The sequence below is a fragment of the Oncorhynchus clarkii genome, chromosome 3 (genome assembly GCF_045791955.1).
Source record: "Oncorhynchus clarkii lewisi isolate Uvic-CL-2024 chromosome 3, UVic_Ocla_1.0, whole genome shotgun sequence".
Lineage (NCBI taxonomy): Eukaryota > Metazoa > Chordata > Actinopteri > Salmoniformes > Salmonidae > Oncorhynchus > Oncorhynchus clarkii.
In genome coordinates, this window is record NC_092149.1 from 55,278,443 (window position 1) to 55,290,833 (window position 12,391).

The 12,391-nt window shown below is 40.7% G+C and overlaps 1 protein-coding gene across 1 annotated transcript; it reads left to right on the top strand.

Annotated features, from left to right (window-relative positions):
- The first annotated feature begins 7,878 nt into the window (after nt 1-7,878).
- LOC139398604 (heterogeneous nuclear ribonucleoprotein A3-like) lies at nt 7,879-11,955 on the top strand. Its single transcript, XM_071144538.1, has 11 exons — nt 7,879-7,943; nt 9,378-9,500; nt 9,585-9,731; nt 9,817-10,027; nt 10,120-10,206; nt 10,308-10,376; nt 10,464-10,517; nt 10,616-10,753; nt 10,875-11,003; nt 11,096-11,166; nt 11,271-11,955. Exons 1-10 carry the CDS (start codon nt 7,938-7,940, stop codon nt 11,149-11,151), a joined length of 1,020 nt encoding a protein of 339 aa, XP_071000639.1. The 5' UTR covers nt 7,879-7,937; the 3' UTR covers nt 11,152-11,166; nt 11,271-11,955.
- The last annotated feature ends 436 nt before the right edge of the window (nt 11,956-12,391 follow it).

Here is a 12,391-nt window from a genome sequence, read left to right on the forward strand (position 1 = left end):
AACAAACACTTGCCCCCCCCCCCCGAGACATGTGTAAATATTATAATAGTGCCTTCCCTACTGAGACATTGACTTGTTCGCATTCTTATCTTTTATCATTTGTTATTGTTGCATTGAGGAGAAGGAACCTACATGTAACATTTCATTGGACAACGTATACCATGTGTGTCCTGCACATACGACTTAGAAAACTTCACTTGAAACATTAGGAAGATATTTTGGAGATGAATAGCAGCTGCATCATGACATATTTACTACCCTTTTTAGGGACTTTGATGTCCATGCAGCATTCCTTCCTTGAATAGGATATTAATAGATTATGCACTTGATAATTATGCAACAGACATGTTTATGACTGCTAGTGGACATTAGTTAAATAAAACCCGGTGTGATATTCTTGCAGAGGAACCGTAGAAACTGTGAATGACAGCCAGCCGATGTTCTTTATTTCCTGGTCACAGAAACAATAGGCATTAAAAGATGGTTTACAGAAATAGCAGTGAACTAACAGTGCGTGTGGAGTGTGTGTGTGAAACGTCAATTTTGTGATGGCCAGGTGAGCAGGTCCTTATTCAGCTGGCCCATCCCGATGTAGATGGTGTTTATTCTATCCAAGTGGTGCCATTAGACATTGTGTCTGCTGATATTTGGCTGTTTCTTTTCATCCAATAAATTGTCCCTCTCCTCTCGTCATCAACAGTGCAATCATTCTCAGTGATGCTAGAGCACTGGGGAGGAAAGAAGAGGCCAGGCCCTCCAAGATGGATGTGTGTTATTGTTTGTGTGATGACAGTGGGTTTCAATCAGGTCCTCCGCACCCTAATCCCAGGTAGAGCTTTTGAGATGCTGAGTCAGGTCCTGCTTCATCGATCCATCACCCCAGGCTAGCGGTGGGCAGGTGTAGTCCCCCTCTCCCCGGAGACACAGGAAACACCTGGCCTGCTCTCCTCGGGACTTCATCATCTCTCCGTCTCAGGCTGCTGGGAGCTCAACGTCGCCAAGCAGAAACTGTGAAAGCAGCACTTTTGTGCTCGTTTGTTGTCTGTACACAAGAATTAGGGAAGGTAGTGTGGCTCTCCCTCACCTCCCACACCTGCTCCCCCACCCCTACCTCTCTCGCCCAGGAAGAAAGGAAATGCACTGAATGGACCGCACACACAACTGCTTCAGAATTGCCTGAATCTGTACAAGGCAGACCACATACATTTGTAGAATAAACCTCAATGACACCACCCTGTAATTACCAATGCATTTCATCTTTATGACGTCACCCCCAATTTTTCAAAGTGAATGCTCTTTCAATACAGCTTTTAAACACATCATTACGTTGATAGTGTGGTAAGAGAATGAGCAGTGGTTATAATTACATTTGAGGCTAGTAAGAGGCCAGTGAGGGGCGAGAGTGTTTCTCCTGCAGCAGGTAGTCAATTAGAGGCAGAGGGAGACTGTGCAGCAGCGCAGTCCTCACCTCGGTTGCTTCTCCACTGAGGTGCTGTAAATAAAGTTTTATTACAGCACACTATCTGCTTCTCTTCTCCTACATCAATAGACCAATCCATTCCAATGTAATCACTTCTTCACCTTCTATTTCTCATTGAGACTAACAATAAAAGGTCATGGTTGCCACTTTAATCTGGCCAAGAAGGTGACCATTTTAAAGAAATAATGGCTGCCTTTTTTTCCTATTTTTTTATGTAGCTGGATTCCTCTGCTTTACACCCCAAGAGTTATTACGTGTGTTGTCGCTGACAAACTAAAAGAGAAAGAACGACCCAAACTGCTTTATTACTCCCAGAGAGCTCTGTGAAGACAGCTGCTGTTATCTGTCAATATTTAGAAAGGAGAGAAAAATGTTCCTGAGTCCAGCCTTGGCCTGAAGCTCATTAAGAAGGCTTCACCAGCGCCATCTTGACTGTATCAATACACAATATGGCGGAGACCATGTATCAGTCTACACGGATCATTCAATACAGCAAATCAAATTGAGAAAATCGATTTCATATCCTAGGAACTCCCAAACATTGCTATTCCTTTATCAGTCCATACAAGGCCATTGCTTTATGAGGATGTTTAAGTAAATTGCCTTGTCTTCCAAATCCTCTGGAGGCTTAATGTCCTAGGAAGACGGAAAGCAGGTCGAAGTAGATTAAGCAAAAAACAACATCTTTCTTTGTTAGTTCCACAAACACACAGTCACTTTGTGGAAAACTAATATGAACATTGGATTTGCACATCGCAGGCAATTCATTTCAATGCAGAAAATCTGAACCGCCGAAGGAAAAAATAACATTCCGTAAATGATATACAGCCTGTTTGGAGCAAAAGGTTAAGGGAACCGGTATCATTGGCGGAGAGTAAAACTTCTGCTTTTCCCAGACAACTTGGAACAGCAAAGAGGACATATTCCACATTCAATAAATGGTATTTTCAAAATACAGACATCAGTGTGGAATCAGTTTTTTGGCATAGCAGGACACCGAACTCATCAGCCAAAAGAGCAATTCCCTTTTGTTGAATATTTTATGCAGACCTATAAACATGGAGTGTACATGTGGAGCCCAATGGCTCTGGTAAAACCATTGATATGAGACCATGTCTTTGGTGTTTGGCCTTGGAGGGGAGACCATGCTGAGCTGTTTATGAGCCTCTTGAACAAAGAATGTACAGTGATCTGACATTCCATAAACTTTAGAAGGCATTTTATCGATGATTAATGGGATTGTCAACAAATCTGCATGCAAATTGTGGGAAATGTCGAATAGCCCTGGGCTACAGAGGCTCTAGACATGGACTAAGTCATAAAATTGTGAGGTGTGAAAAGCCACACAATTTTCCCTTATTAGAAACTATTAACTCTTTGCCTAAAGCTAATCTGATTATCTGAAGCTTGTCTGTCATCAGTAGCTCTCAGCCAAGGTCTACAGTTTCGTTTGCAGATCACTCATATATTCACATGACACACACACACACACACACACCTCAAAAACAATGCCACAAATGCTACCTTTAGCTCCCAATAAGTTGTTACACCATTAATTCTATTTTTATTTGGTGTGATTTACACCCATTTCCTCCATGCAATAGTACAGGAAACAGATGCTAGGAATTGTTATTTTCCTAAATTCCTGGGAGATTCTGGTCAACACTGATGTGCGGGCTTGGCTTTGTACTCGCATGAGAAGGGGTGGTAGACAGTGACTAAATTGACTCCCTGGTTTCCCTGCTCTGATGCTCCATTTCCTCACAGTTTCCACATGCGTATGTCCGTTTGCCCAAAGCCAGGTTGGCCATGCTTTATGGCAGGCTTCCCTCGCGGAACAACCGCTGCGTTTTCCCAGGACAAGGTCAAGACTCGCCCTCTGCTTCTGCTGCGACAGACAGGTGATAGGTGTGACGGCTGTTCCCATACAGAATATGAACTGAATACAGATGCATAGAATAAAGTGGTCGACATACTCTGCTAAGACCCAGTTTTAGGGTAAATCATTATTAAAAAGGGAAATAATTAAACACCCTGGAATATTGTTGTGGGTAAATAAAACCACAGTTTGTAACAATTCTAGTTAGTTTAATTACGAAATGTTCCTTGAGTCAGGAAAAAAAATACTTACCTAAGGAAACATTAAGGACCTATTAATACTGTTTATGATGTCGAAGAGGATTTTGAAAACAAACGATGTATTGTAGGCTATAGCTTCCAACCGTGTATACAATAGGTCAACTGGCTCTCTTGGAATGTGATTAGACTACAGCAGATATTTCATAGAATTGCTATATGCATATGAAAATCTTATGGGACGCTTTAATCAATTGTTGTATTTTTGTTGGTGGCCCGCTCTTTGATGGTGTACACAGTACGCATTTAGAATGTGGCATCAATCCAATGATAATACTCCAGCCACAAATCATTCATTTTCATGGGCAAGAGCGCCATCTAGAGGAGTTTTGACATTTAAGGAAATGTTTTGACATAGCCTGCCCTATATCTATGCAGAACCCTGCTGAAAATCTGTTATTGTGGACCATCAAAAGTGTACACAGTGATTTTGAAGCCAATTTGTTCACCAGTTTTAGTGATGGTTCAATCACGTATTAATGTTGTATTACTGAAAAAGCTGTTGGAATAATCATAGGAATTGCAGATCGGCCCATCTACTGGTCCAATAAGCAATCAGGATAATTTACACAGTATAATTTACTGACAAAAACAAATAGGTTACAATAATAAATGAATTTATTCCCCCACATAGCTCAAATTAACGCTTAACATAACAATTTTTTTTCTTAGATTCACACCAGAAGTATGAATAAGAGCCTAAGTCTTCAAGGCCAATGTCTTTACCTCTTTTAGGGAGAAAAATTCAACATGACGGAATAGATGTGGTGGCCGAAGATTCTGCATCTCAACGGTTTAGTTTGAAAGGAATTGACCAGTTGCATGAATGCTCTACATCACCTCAAGATACAGTCGGCAGCAAGCTCCTCCTCCATGAAGATTTACTGGATAGGAAGCTTTTGCTGACGGGGGCTACTATTACCACATATATATAGTAAAACATTTGAGTTCTAAAATGGTTATAAAACTTGTATTAAATTATTGTGTTAAGTGCTAGCTTTAAAACCAAAGAGGATGTAATTCCCTTCTATTCCAGGCAGGAGCTGGTTACATCATTAATTTGTCTGCCAAAAAACATCATCTAGTGCAGGACTGGACAGTTGGAAGGTAGGTAGCCTAGTGGTTAGTGCATTGGGCCAGTAACAGAAAGGTTGCTGGATCGAATCCCAGAGATGACAAGGTAAAATTCTGTCATTCTGCCCCTGAGCAAGGCAAGGTTAACCCACTGTTCCCCTGTCATTGTAAATAAGAATTTGTTCTTTAACTGACTTGCCTAGGGTAAATTAAAAAAAAGGCAACTGTGTAACTTGTTTTTATGACAGACTATATATTTATCTGCAGGCTTTTATGCATTTGGTTAAAATCCTTAAATTGTATTAATGAAATTCAAATGTGTCATTTTGAACAGTGATGGGGTCAATTATAATTGAATTCCAGTCAATTCAGGAAGTAAACTGAAATGCCAATTCTCTCCAATGTTTTTCATTGGCTAGAATTGACTCCAAACCGGCTTTAAGTATTTTGATGCTCAGGCACTGCATGTCATATGTACGGTGTATTAACTACCCAACTTTGTGCAAAGAAGAGCATCGTCTTAATGTGGTATTTACTCTGCGAGTTTGGGCTGTGATGATAAACTATTAGTAACATACAATGCGGATTACCCTTGATGTCCTGCAACAAGATGAAAGATGACAAAAACACATCACTCCTAGAATGTTTTATAGAACCCCAGATTGGGAGAGAAAATACTCCCACCTGTAGCTGGTAATAATGTGTGGGTTGGGTCAGTAGTCTGTGATATATCTCAGTGTCAGGGGGCTGTCACCCCATGTTCAGAGAATATGGGGTGTGATCAACAACCAAACAAACATGCTGTCCAGGGGTTGGGGCAAGGAGAAGTACACAGAGCATCAATCAAACTCCATCTGTGAGGAGCTGATACCGCAGCACACATGCCTCTACGCTCAGCTCTGCTCAGCTAACCTCCCTCAACACCCAGCCTGCTTCTGTTTTGTGCTATTTCACTTCAAAATTTGTGATAGAAAATAAATAAAAATTAAGAGGTTGCTGGTTCATACATTCCTATGCTTTGTCCAAAGCTTATTGTCAAGCGCAGAGGTGCCAAGAATACACCAACGTCAAATAGACAAAGTTGGAAAATGCAGATCTAGCATCAGGAGAAAACAAATTATTCAATGTGTTCTGATAATGGTCACGTCACTCCGTTGAAGTAATGTTGAGCCCAGTGTAAAGCCAACTCCTGTTCCAGGCCTCTAAAATGCTTGTTGGGAGCGTTTCCTCCTTCAATTGCACCAGGGTATGACTGACTGCCTGGTTTTTGACAGCATGAATTCGACAAAACCCCTCACATCTGCTGCTCCCCTCAAACAGCAGCGGTTGGCATGGGCTGGGACTGGGCAGCAAGACATTGTTTATGACTGCTGGGCTATCCTTGGCTGTTCCCCCAGCACAACATTTGATCAGGCGTTAATGTTTTACTTCTTAGCTGGTGCTATGGGCAAATGAGAAACCCACAAAAAACTAAACACTAATCAATGCCAATGTTACAGATTGTTCAAAATCAACATGAGACAGAGGCTTTTTCCCATTTCGATGACATTCAGAATAAAACAAAATAATCATTGAGATCTATGGCCTCAATAAAGTAACCATTGTTGTGGTAGCATGCAGAGTATTTGCCAACTCCTACACCCAAAGGCGAGATCTCCTGGTACCAAACAAATACAATTGTATTTGTCACGTGTCGAATACAACCTTACTGTGAAATGCTTATGGGTAGCCATTTGATTCATTGTTCATCAGTCTTATTGCTTGGGGGTAGAAGCTATTAAGGAGCCTTTTGGACCTCCAGTACCACTTGCTGTGCGGTAGCAGAGAGAAACAGTCTATGACTTGGGTGACTGGAGTCTGACAGTGTTTTGGGCCTTCCTCTGACACCGCCTAGTATATAGTTCCTGGATGGCAGGAAGCTTGGCCACGGTGATGTACTGGGCTAGACGCACTACCCTCTGTAGCGCCTTATAGTCAGATGCCGAGCAGTTGCCATACCAGGCGGTGATGCAACTGGTCAACTATTACTGTTCCTTAATTTAGGGAAAGCTCTGAAGCAGAAATAATGTTACCAGGCCTCAATCTCATTATCAGTTTAATTAAGAAATAAATGTGCTGGAACAAACACAGGTGATATGCAATCGACAGTGTCAGAGTGAAGGGTGGAACACGGGACTTATTTCATTCATGGTTATTCATGGCTATAGAATCCTTGTTTTCATCCGTTGTAACAACTGTCTTAATAAAATGTTACGCTATAACAATATAATTAGTCTCTGTAGTTGGAATGATCTTTTACTTAAAAACAGTACAATAATACCATCTATAATATAACAGCACTGTAATAACCAAAACAAAGACATACCACACTACAACTCTAAATAGGCAATAAATAGAAATGAAGGTTAACGACAGTGAAATATTGTCATTTTTATTGGGGCTGTACTTTTTCCTGCCACCCTGTAATGGTAATGCCAGACATTATTCCATCCAATAAAACAGTACATGGATACTTGTCCAGATCTGATTTTCAACAAGATTCTATATTTATGGTGAAGCAGCTGATGGCAATAGCATATTCAAGTTGTACTGTCCAATGTCAACACTGACAGTGGTCAAATCCAAAACATTAACTTACGAGTATTCAGATACACATTTTAATGCAAGAGCAAATTGTCTGCTATTTTAAAAAGTGTTACAAATACTGAAAAACAGTTGCATTTCCCTTCATTTTATTTTAATAAAAAATCTGTATTCATGAACCATACATCTGCAACAAACAAGTTAAATGCACAAAATATTTATTTTGCTTTGTAGTTATGGAAAAATACGGAAAAACCTGGTTAATGTCTAAGGGGAAAACAATCAGCTGTGGCTATTCTGGTACATTGCCTTCAGTGTCCACTAGATAGCAGACAACTTCTTTGTTTCACATGGCACGTACACGGAGCGTGTATGATTAGCCTACAAAGTCATCACAAATGTTAAAGATCATACATTATAATAAAAATATAATTTCACTTGTATCATTGGACATTTAAATAAAATGGTATACTATGCAGCTGAATACATTTACTCAATGATTGATCTTAAATCAAATCAAATCAACTTGCCAGGCCTATCCGGTTCATCATGGTAAAACCGATCCTGGATCAGTTAACGACTGCACGACCAGTTCAGACTTCCTATCACGTGGTGCAGTAGCTTCCTTTCTTCTCAGAACCAAGGAAAGAGAATACTTCGCAAAATGGAGGTGATAAATATGTTGATTGTTTATCAGTGTCTGCATATATTTGCGTTGCACGTAACAATGTAAAGTGTATTATGAGCAAACAGGTCTTTGAAAATGATGCAGCGACATAATATGCACATGATTCTAACAGCATTTTTAGGAAGGCAACATTAACGTTAGCTAGCTAACGTTAGCGCCACTGCGTTTCTTAACATTTGGCTAGCAAAATTATCATGCCAGTCAGAGTTCTACGGTTACAATGTTGCAGTTTGTTTGGTTTATAGAACGTATCCACATCAAACAAGTACTTGGATGTATCATTCAGTGGAATACATAGGCCAACATTGTAGGTCAAGCCTTAGCTACAGATTGTAACACCAGACAATGTGATGTAACCCCCCAAAAATTGGTATCCAGTATACTGGGTGTTACAGGTTAACGTTAGGTATAACGTTACTGTTTGGTGTAACATAATTTTCGACCAACCTTAACGATTCGTCGAAACCGGGGTCTCATAAAATGTCATTGTCCAGTTGCAGGAGGTCTGTTTGAATTTAGAAAATGCTCTGTCATAAAAAAAATTGCGCCATAAAGGAATCCAACAATGTGAAGCGTGTGTACGCCGCCATCTTGTCTTTTTCAAGTCTTCATTCATTGATTGAGGCAGGTGGATCCAACCCAAAGTGCCGCATTTCATGACAGACACCTGTCTCGATCAACAAGAGAATACTTGAAATGGACAAGATGGCGGAGTACATGTGGTTTGATTACTTAATTAATGGAGTCATTTTATTTTAATAATGGAGAATGTTCTAAATTCAAATGGACAAGGACATTTTATGAGACTCCAGTTTCCAAGAATCTAAGACCATATTGCTAAATTTTGTCAAATGATGTGTTACACCAAACGGTACCAAACCTGTAACTCCCAGTATAATGCATACTAAACAATGTTTGGTTAAATCACATTATCTGGTTTTACAGTCTGTAGCTAAAGCATAGACCTAAACTGTAGGACAGGCTTTGTATCCCAATGAATGATACATTGAAACACTTGTTGAACTGTGGAGACATTCCATCATTCCACAAATCAAAATTACTGCAACATTGTAACTAGAACTCTGACTAGCATGATGCAATTTTCTAGCCAAATGTTAGAAATGCAGCTGTGCTAAAGTTAGCTAGCTAGCATTTTGTCACTGCATCATTTTCAAATTCCTGTTAGCTACATAATATTTGCACTATAACATTTATTTTACAACACTTTTAAAGTGGCAAAACTGATTTCCCTAGAATGTCTTAGTTTTGGCTAATGAGAAAATTCTAACTAACATTTACACTAAGATATTGCAATCTAGGTTATTACACTGTAAAATGTTTGAAATAAGATGGTCTGTTATTCATACAATTGCATTGTTGTGTGACATGCATACCTGTTTCGAATCATTTTAACAGGGTCATGAACATAGGGAGCCTGAACAGCTCAGGAAGCTGTTCATTGGGGGCCTAAGTTTTGAAACCACTGAGGAAAGTTTAAGGATCCATTTTGAACAATGGGGAAACCTCACAGACAGTGTGGTATGTATGCATTTCACAAGTGTCTGGTATTTACAATGCATTTATATGAGGAGTAATGTGAGCTAATACGTTGGTTTCATGTAGGTAATGCGGGACCCAAACAACAAGCGCTCGAGAGGGTTCGGCTTTGTAACATACTCCTGTGTGGAGGAGGTGGATGCCTGCATGGCAGCTCGCCCTCATAAGGTGGACGGACGTGTTGTTGAACCTAAAAGGGCTGTATCGAGAGAGGTAAGCAAACTCTGCTTCACATTCATTTGCGATTGTCAAAATGTGACAAGTGTGCGCTCACTGCTCAGCTTTTCTTCTGTCACAGGACTCTAACAGACCGGGTGCCCACCTGACGGTGAAGAAGATATTTGTTGGGGGGATCAAGGAGGACACACGGGAGGACCATATCAGGGAGTACTTTGAGACCTACGGGAGGATCGAGACCATTGACATTATGGAGGAACGCGCAACTGGGAAAAAGAGGGGATTCTGCTTTGTCTCATTTGATGACAATGACACTGTGGATAAAATTGTTGGTACGTAATGGGGTTGTTGTCGCTTTGAATTGCTCATTTTTAAATATCAGTAAACATTCCTTTGCTGAGGATTTGCCTTGTTTTCTTTTCAGCTCAGAAATACCATACAATAAACAGCCACAACTGCGAAGTCAGAAAAGCACTCCCAAAACAGGAAATGGAGGCGTCCAATCAGAGGAGTAAGCATAATAACCCATCTTTATTTGTCCAAATGTATGAATGTTTTAGAGTGGCACATATAGAACATACTTCAGTGTCAATATTGGCATTTTCTTTTTAGATAGGGGTGGTGGCTCTGGAAACTTCATGGGCCGAGGTGGTAACTCTGGTGGTGGCAACTTTGGGCAAGGTAAGTCCCTTTTCCATTTGATATGTGGATACATTTGGAACCGTAATCCCACCAGCAATGTAAATGGAATTATCTTGTGTGTTACAGGAGGCTACGGTGGCGGAAGAGGAGGGGATGGATACAATGGATACGGTGGAGAGGGTCAGTATTTACGTAACGGATCATTAGATAAGGAGCGGGAACTTGACGATGCATTTCTAAAAGAGAGCTTGCTCAAATCTGAGCGCTTTTCTGTCCAGGTGGAAACTACAGTGGGGGACCTGGCTACAGAGGTGGACGTGGTGGCGGGTATGGGGGAGGAAGTCCTGGGTATGGTAACCAGGGAGGAGGCTTTGGAGGAGGATATGATAACTACAATGACAGAGGCAACTTTAGAGGTACGAACACCTGTTTTAGCCTGTATATATTGTCATGCCACATAATCTGTTTGAATGAGCTGAACCCACAGTAATTGGATGTGACGACATTATTCTAAAACTACATCCCTGTGACTCGTAGGGAATTTTGGTGGTGGAAGGGGCGGAAATTACAATGACTTTGGCAACTACGGAGGACCACAATCTAGCTATGGTCCCATGAAGGGGAACAACTTTGGTGGCAGAAACTCTGGTGGTGGCCCCTATGGAGGTGAGTATTCTCTCGCTGAGCTGGACGAGGTGATGTGCTGTCTGATGTTGTGATGACACAACCCTCATCTGTCAATCATTTGTTTATTCCAGGTGGCTACGGCTCAGGCGGTGGAAGTGGGCATGGCTACGGCTCACAGCGATATTGATACTATGACGCTCGGGTAAGTTCCGTTTGAAAACACTGAGCATACCTGACTGTATAGTACAGTGTGAGCCCACGCAACACTAGAATAACTATTTGTTTTATCCTGTATCCATTCAACAGGCTTCAGTTCTTAGCAGGAGAGGAGATGAGCAAGGATTTGTCAGGAAAGCTGCAGGTTACTGTACTTTTAGGCAGTCGTCTGAAAGCATGTAGAGGAACAGAAGTCAGAAAGTTATTGCAGCTTTAACGGGAAACTAATCCTAAGAAAGACTGTACACACAAACTACAAAGTGCAAGGGTGTAGCTAGTACCTTATTTGTGGTAGATGTTCCCCCACTTTATAATTGTTCCTTTTGTGCATCTGAAGTGTATGTATTGTTGTGCCTGTGGAATCAGGAGTTTTAACAAAAATAAAAAAGTATTTCGAACTCCAGTCAGTTTTGAATAGTCCTACATTTATTTTGCTGTAGATTGATAGATTTTCTATGGTCTTCTCATCTTTTGTCGTTTTTGAAGAACTTGGTCCTGTCAGAAGGGCCTATACGCATCAGGCCCTCAAATAAGCTAGTGCTGTCTTTTTTTTCTTTTGAAGTTAATATGATTGCAAGTCTTTGTATCAAGTGTATTATGATCTGTATTTCAAGAACCCCATGTATTTTATTAGTGACAAGTGGTTATAAGTAGTGCAGACAACAATTTTAAGGAAATGTGTTTTACACTACTTGTATGCAGTAAACAGAATTCTAGATTGTAAAAAATATTTTGACAAGTGGAAAAAAGTTTAATAAAGTTGTGTAGTAAAGTCTTTTGAAGTATAGTGCATCATTGGCTCAGAGAGATTGAAGGATTTGATTCTTGTCATGTCCGTCATCACTAATCAAGTGTAGCAAATCAATATCCTCAGAAGTATGTTTTGTTTTCTCTGAACTTTGAAAGATTCATTTTTTTCCCTGCCTGGATGGAAAGGGAGTCTTGGCTAGTCCTAGGGCGAGGGACACGCATCGCCTAGCCAGGATTGCACTAGTAGGATTGTTACAGCTACAAGCCACTTCAGTTGGGCCTCAGCGGGTCAGTATGGAAGATTGCAGAGTGTTTTTTCAGACAGGACCTCTTCGGTCCCAGCACAGTGGACATGTCAGCATGTTGTGAGAAAAAAGAGAAGGCAGCACCGAGAGCCACACCCTTGGAGGAAAGCATATTCTAGCAAAAAAAAGTAACTAGAGTTCCTGGACACTTAGAGA

Excerpts from the sequence above, each read along its gene's own strand:
- LOC139398604 (XM_071144538.1), top strand. Across the intron at positions 10,518-10,615 it reads CAATGGATACGGTGGAGAGG|GTGGAAACTACAGTGGGGGA; the intron begins GTCAGTATTTAC and ends TTTTCTGTCCAG. Across the intron at positions 11,004-11,095 it reads TGGTGGTGGCCCCTATGGAG|GTGGCTACGGCTCAGGCGGT; the intron begins GTGAGTATTCTC and ends TGTTTATTCCAG.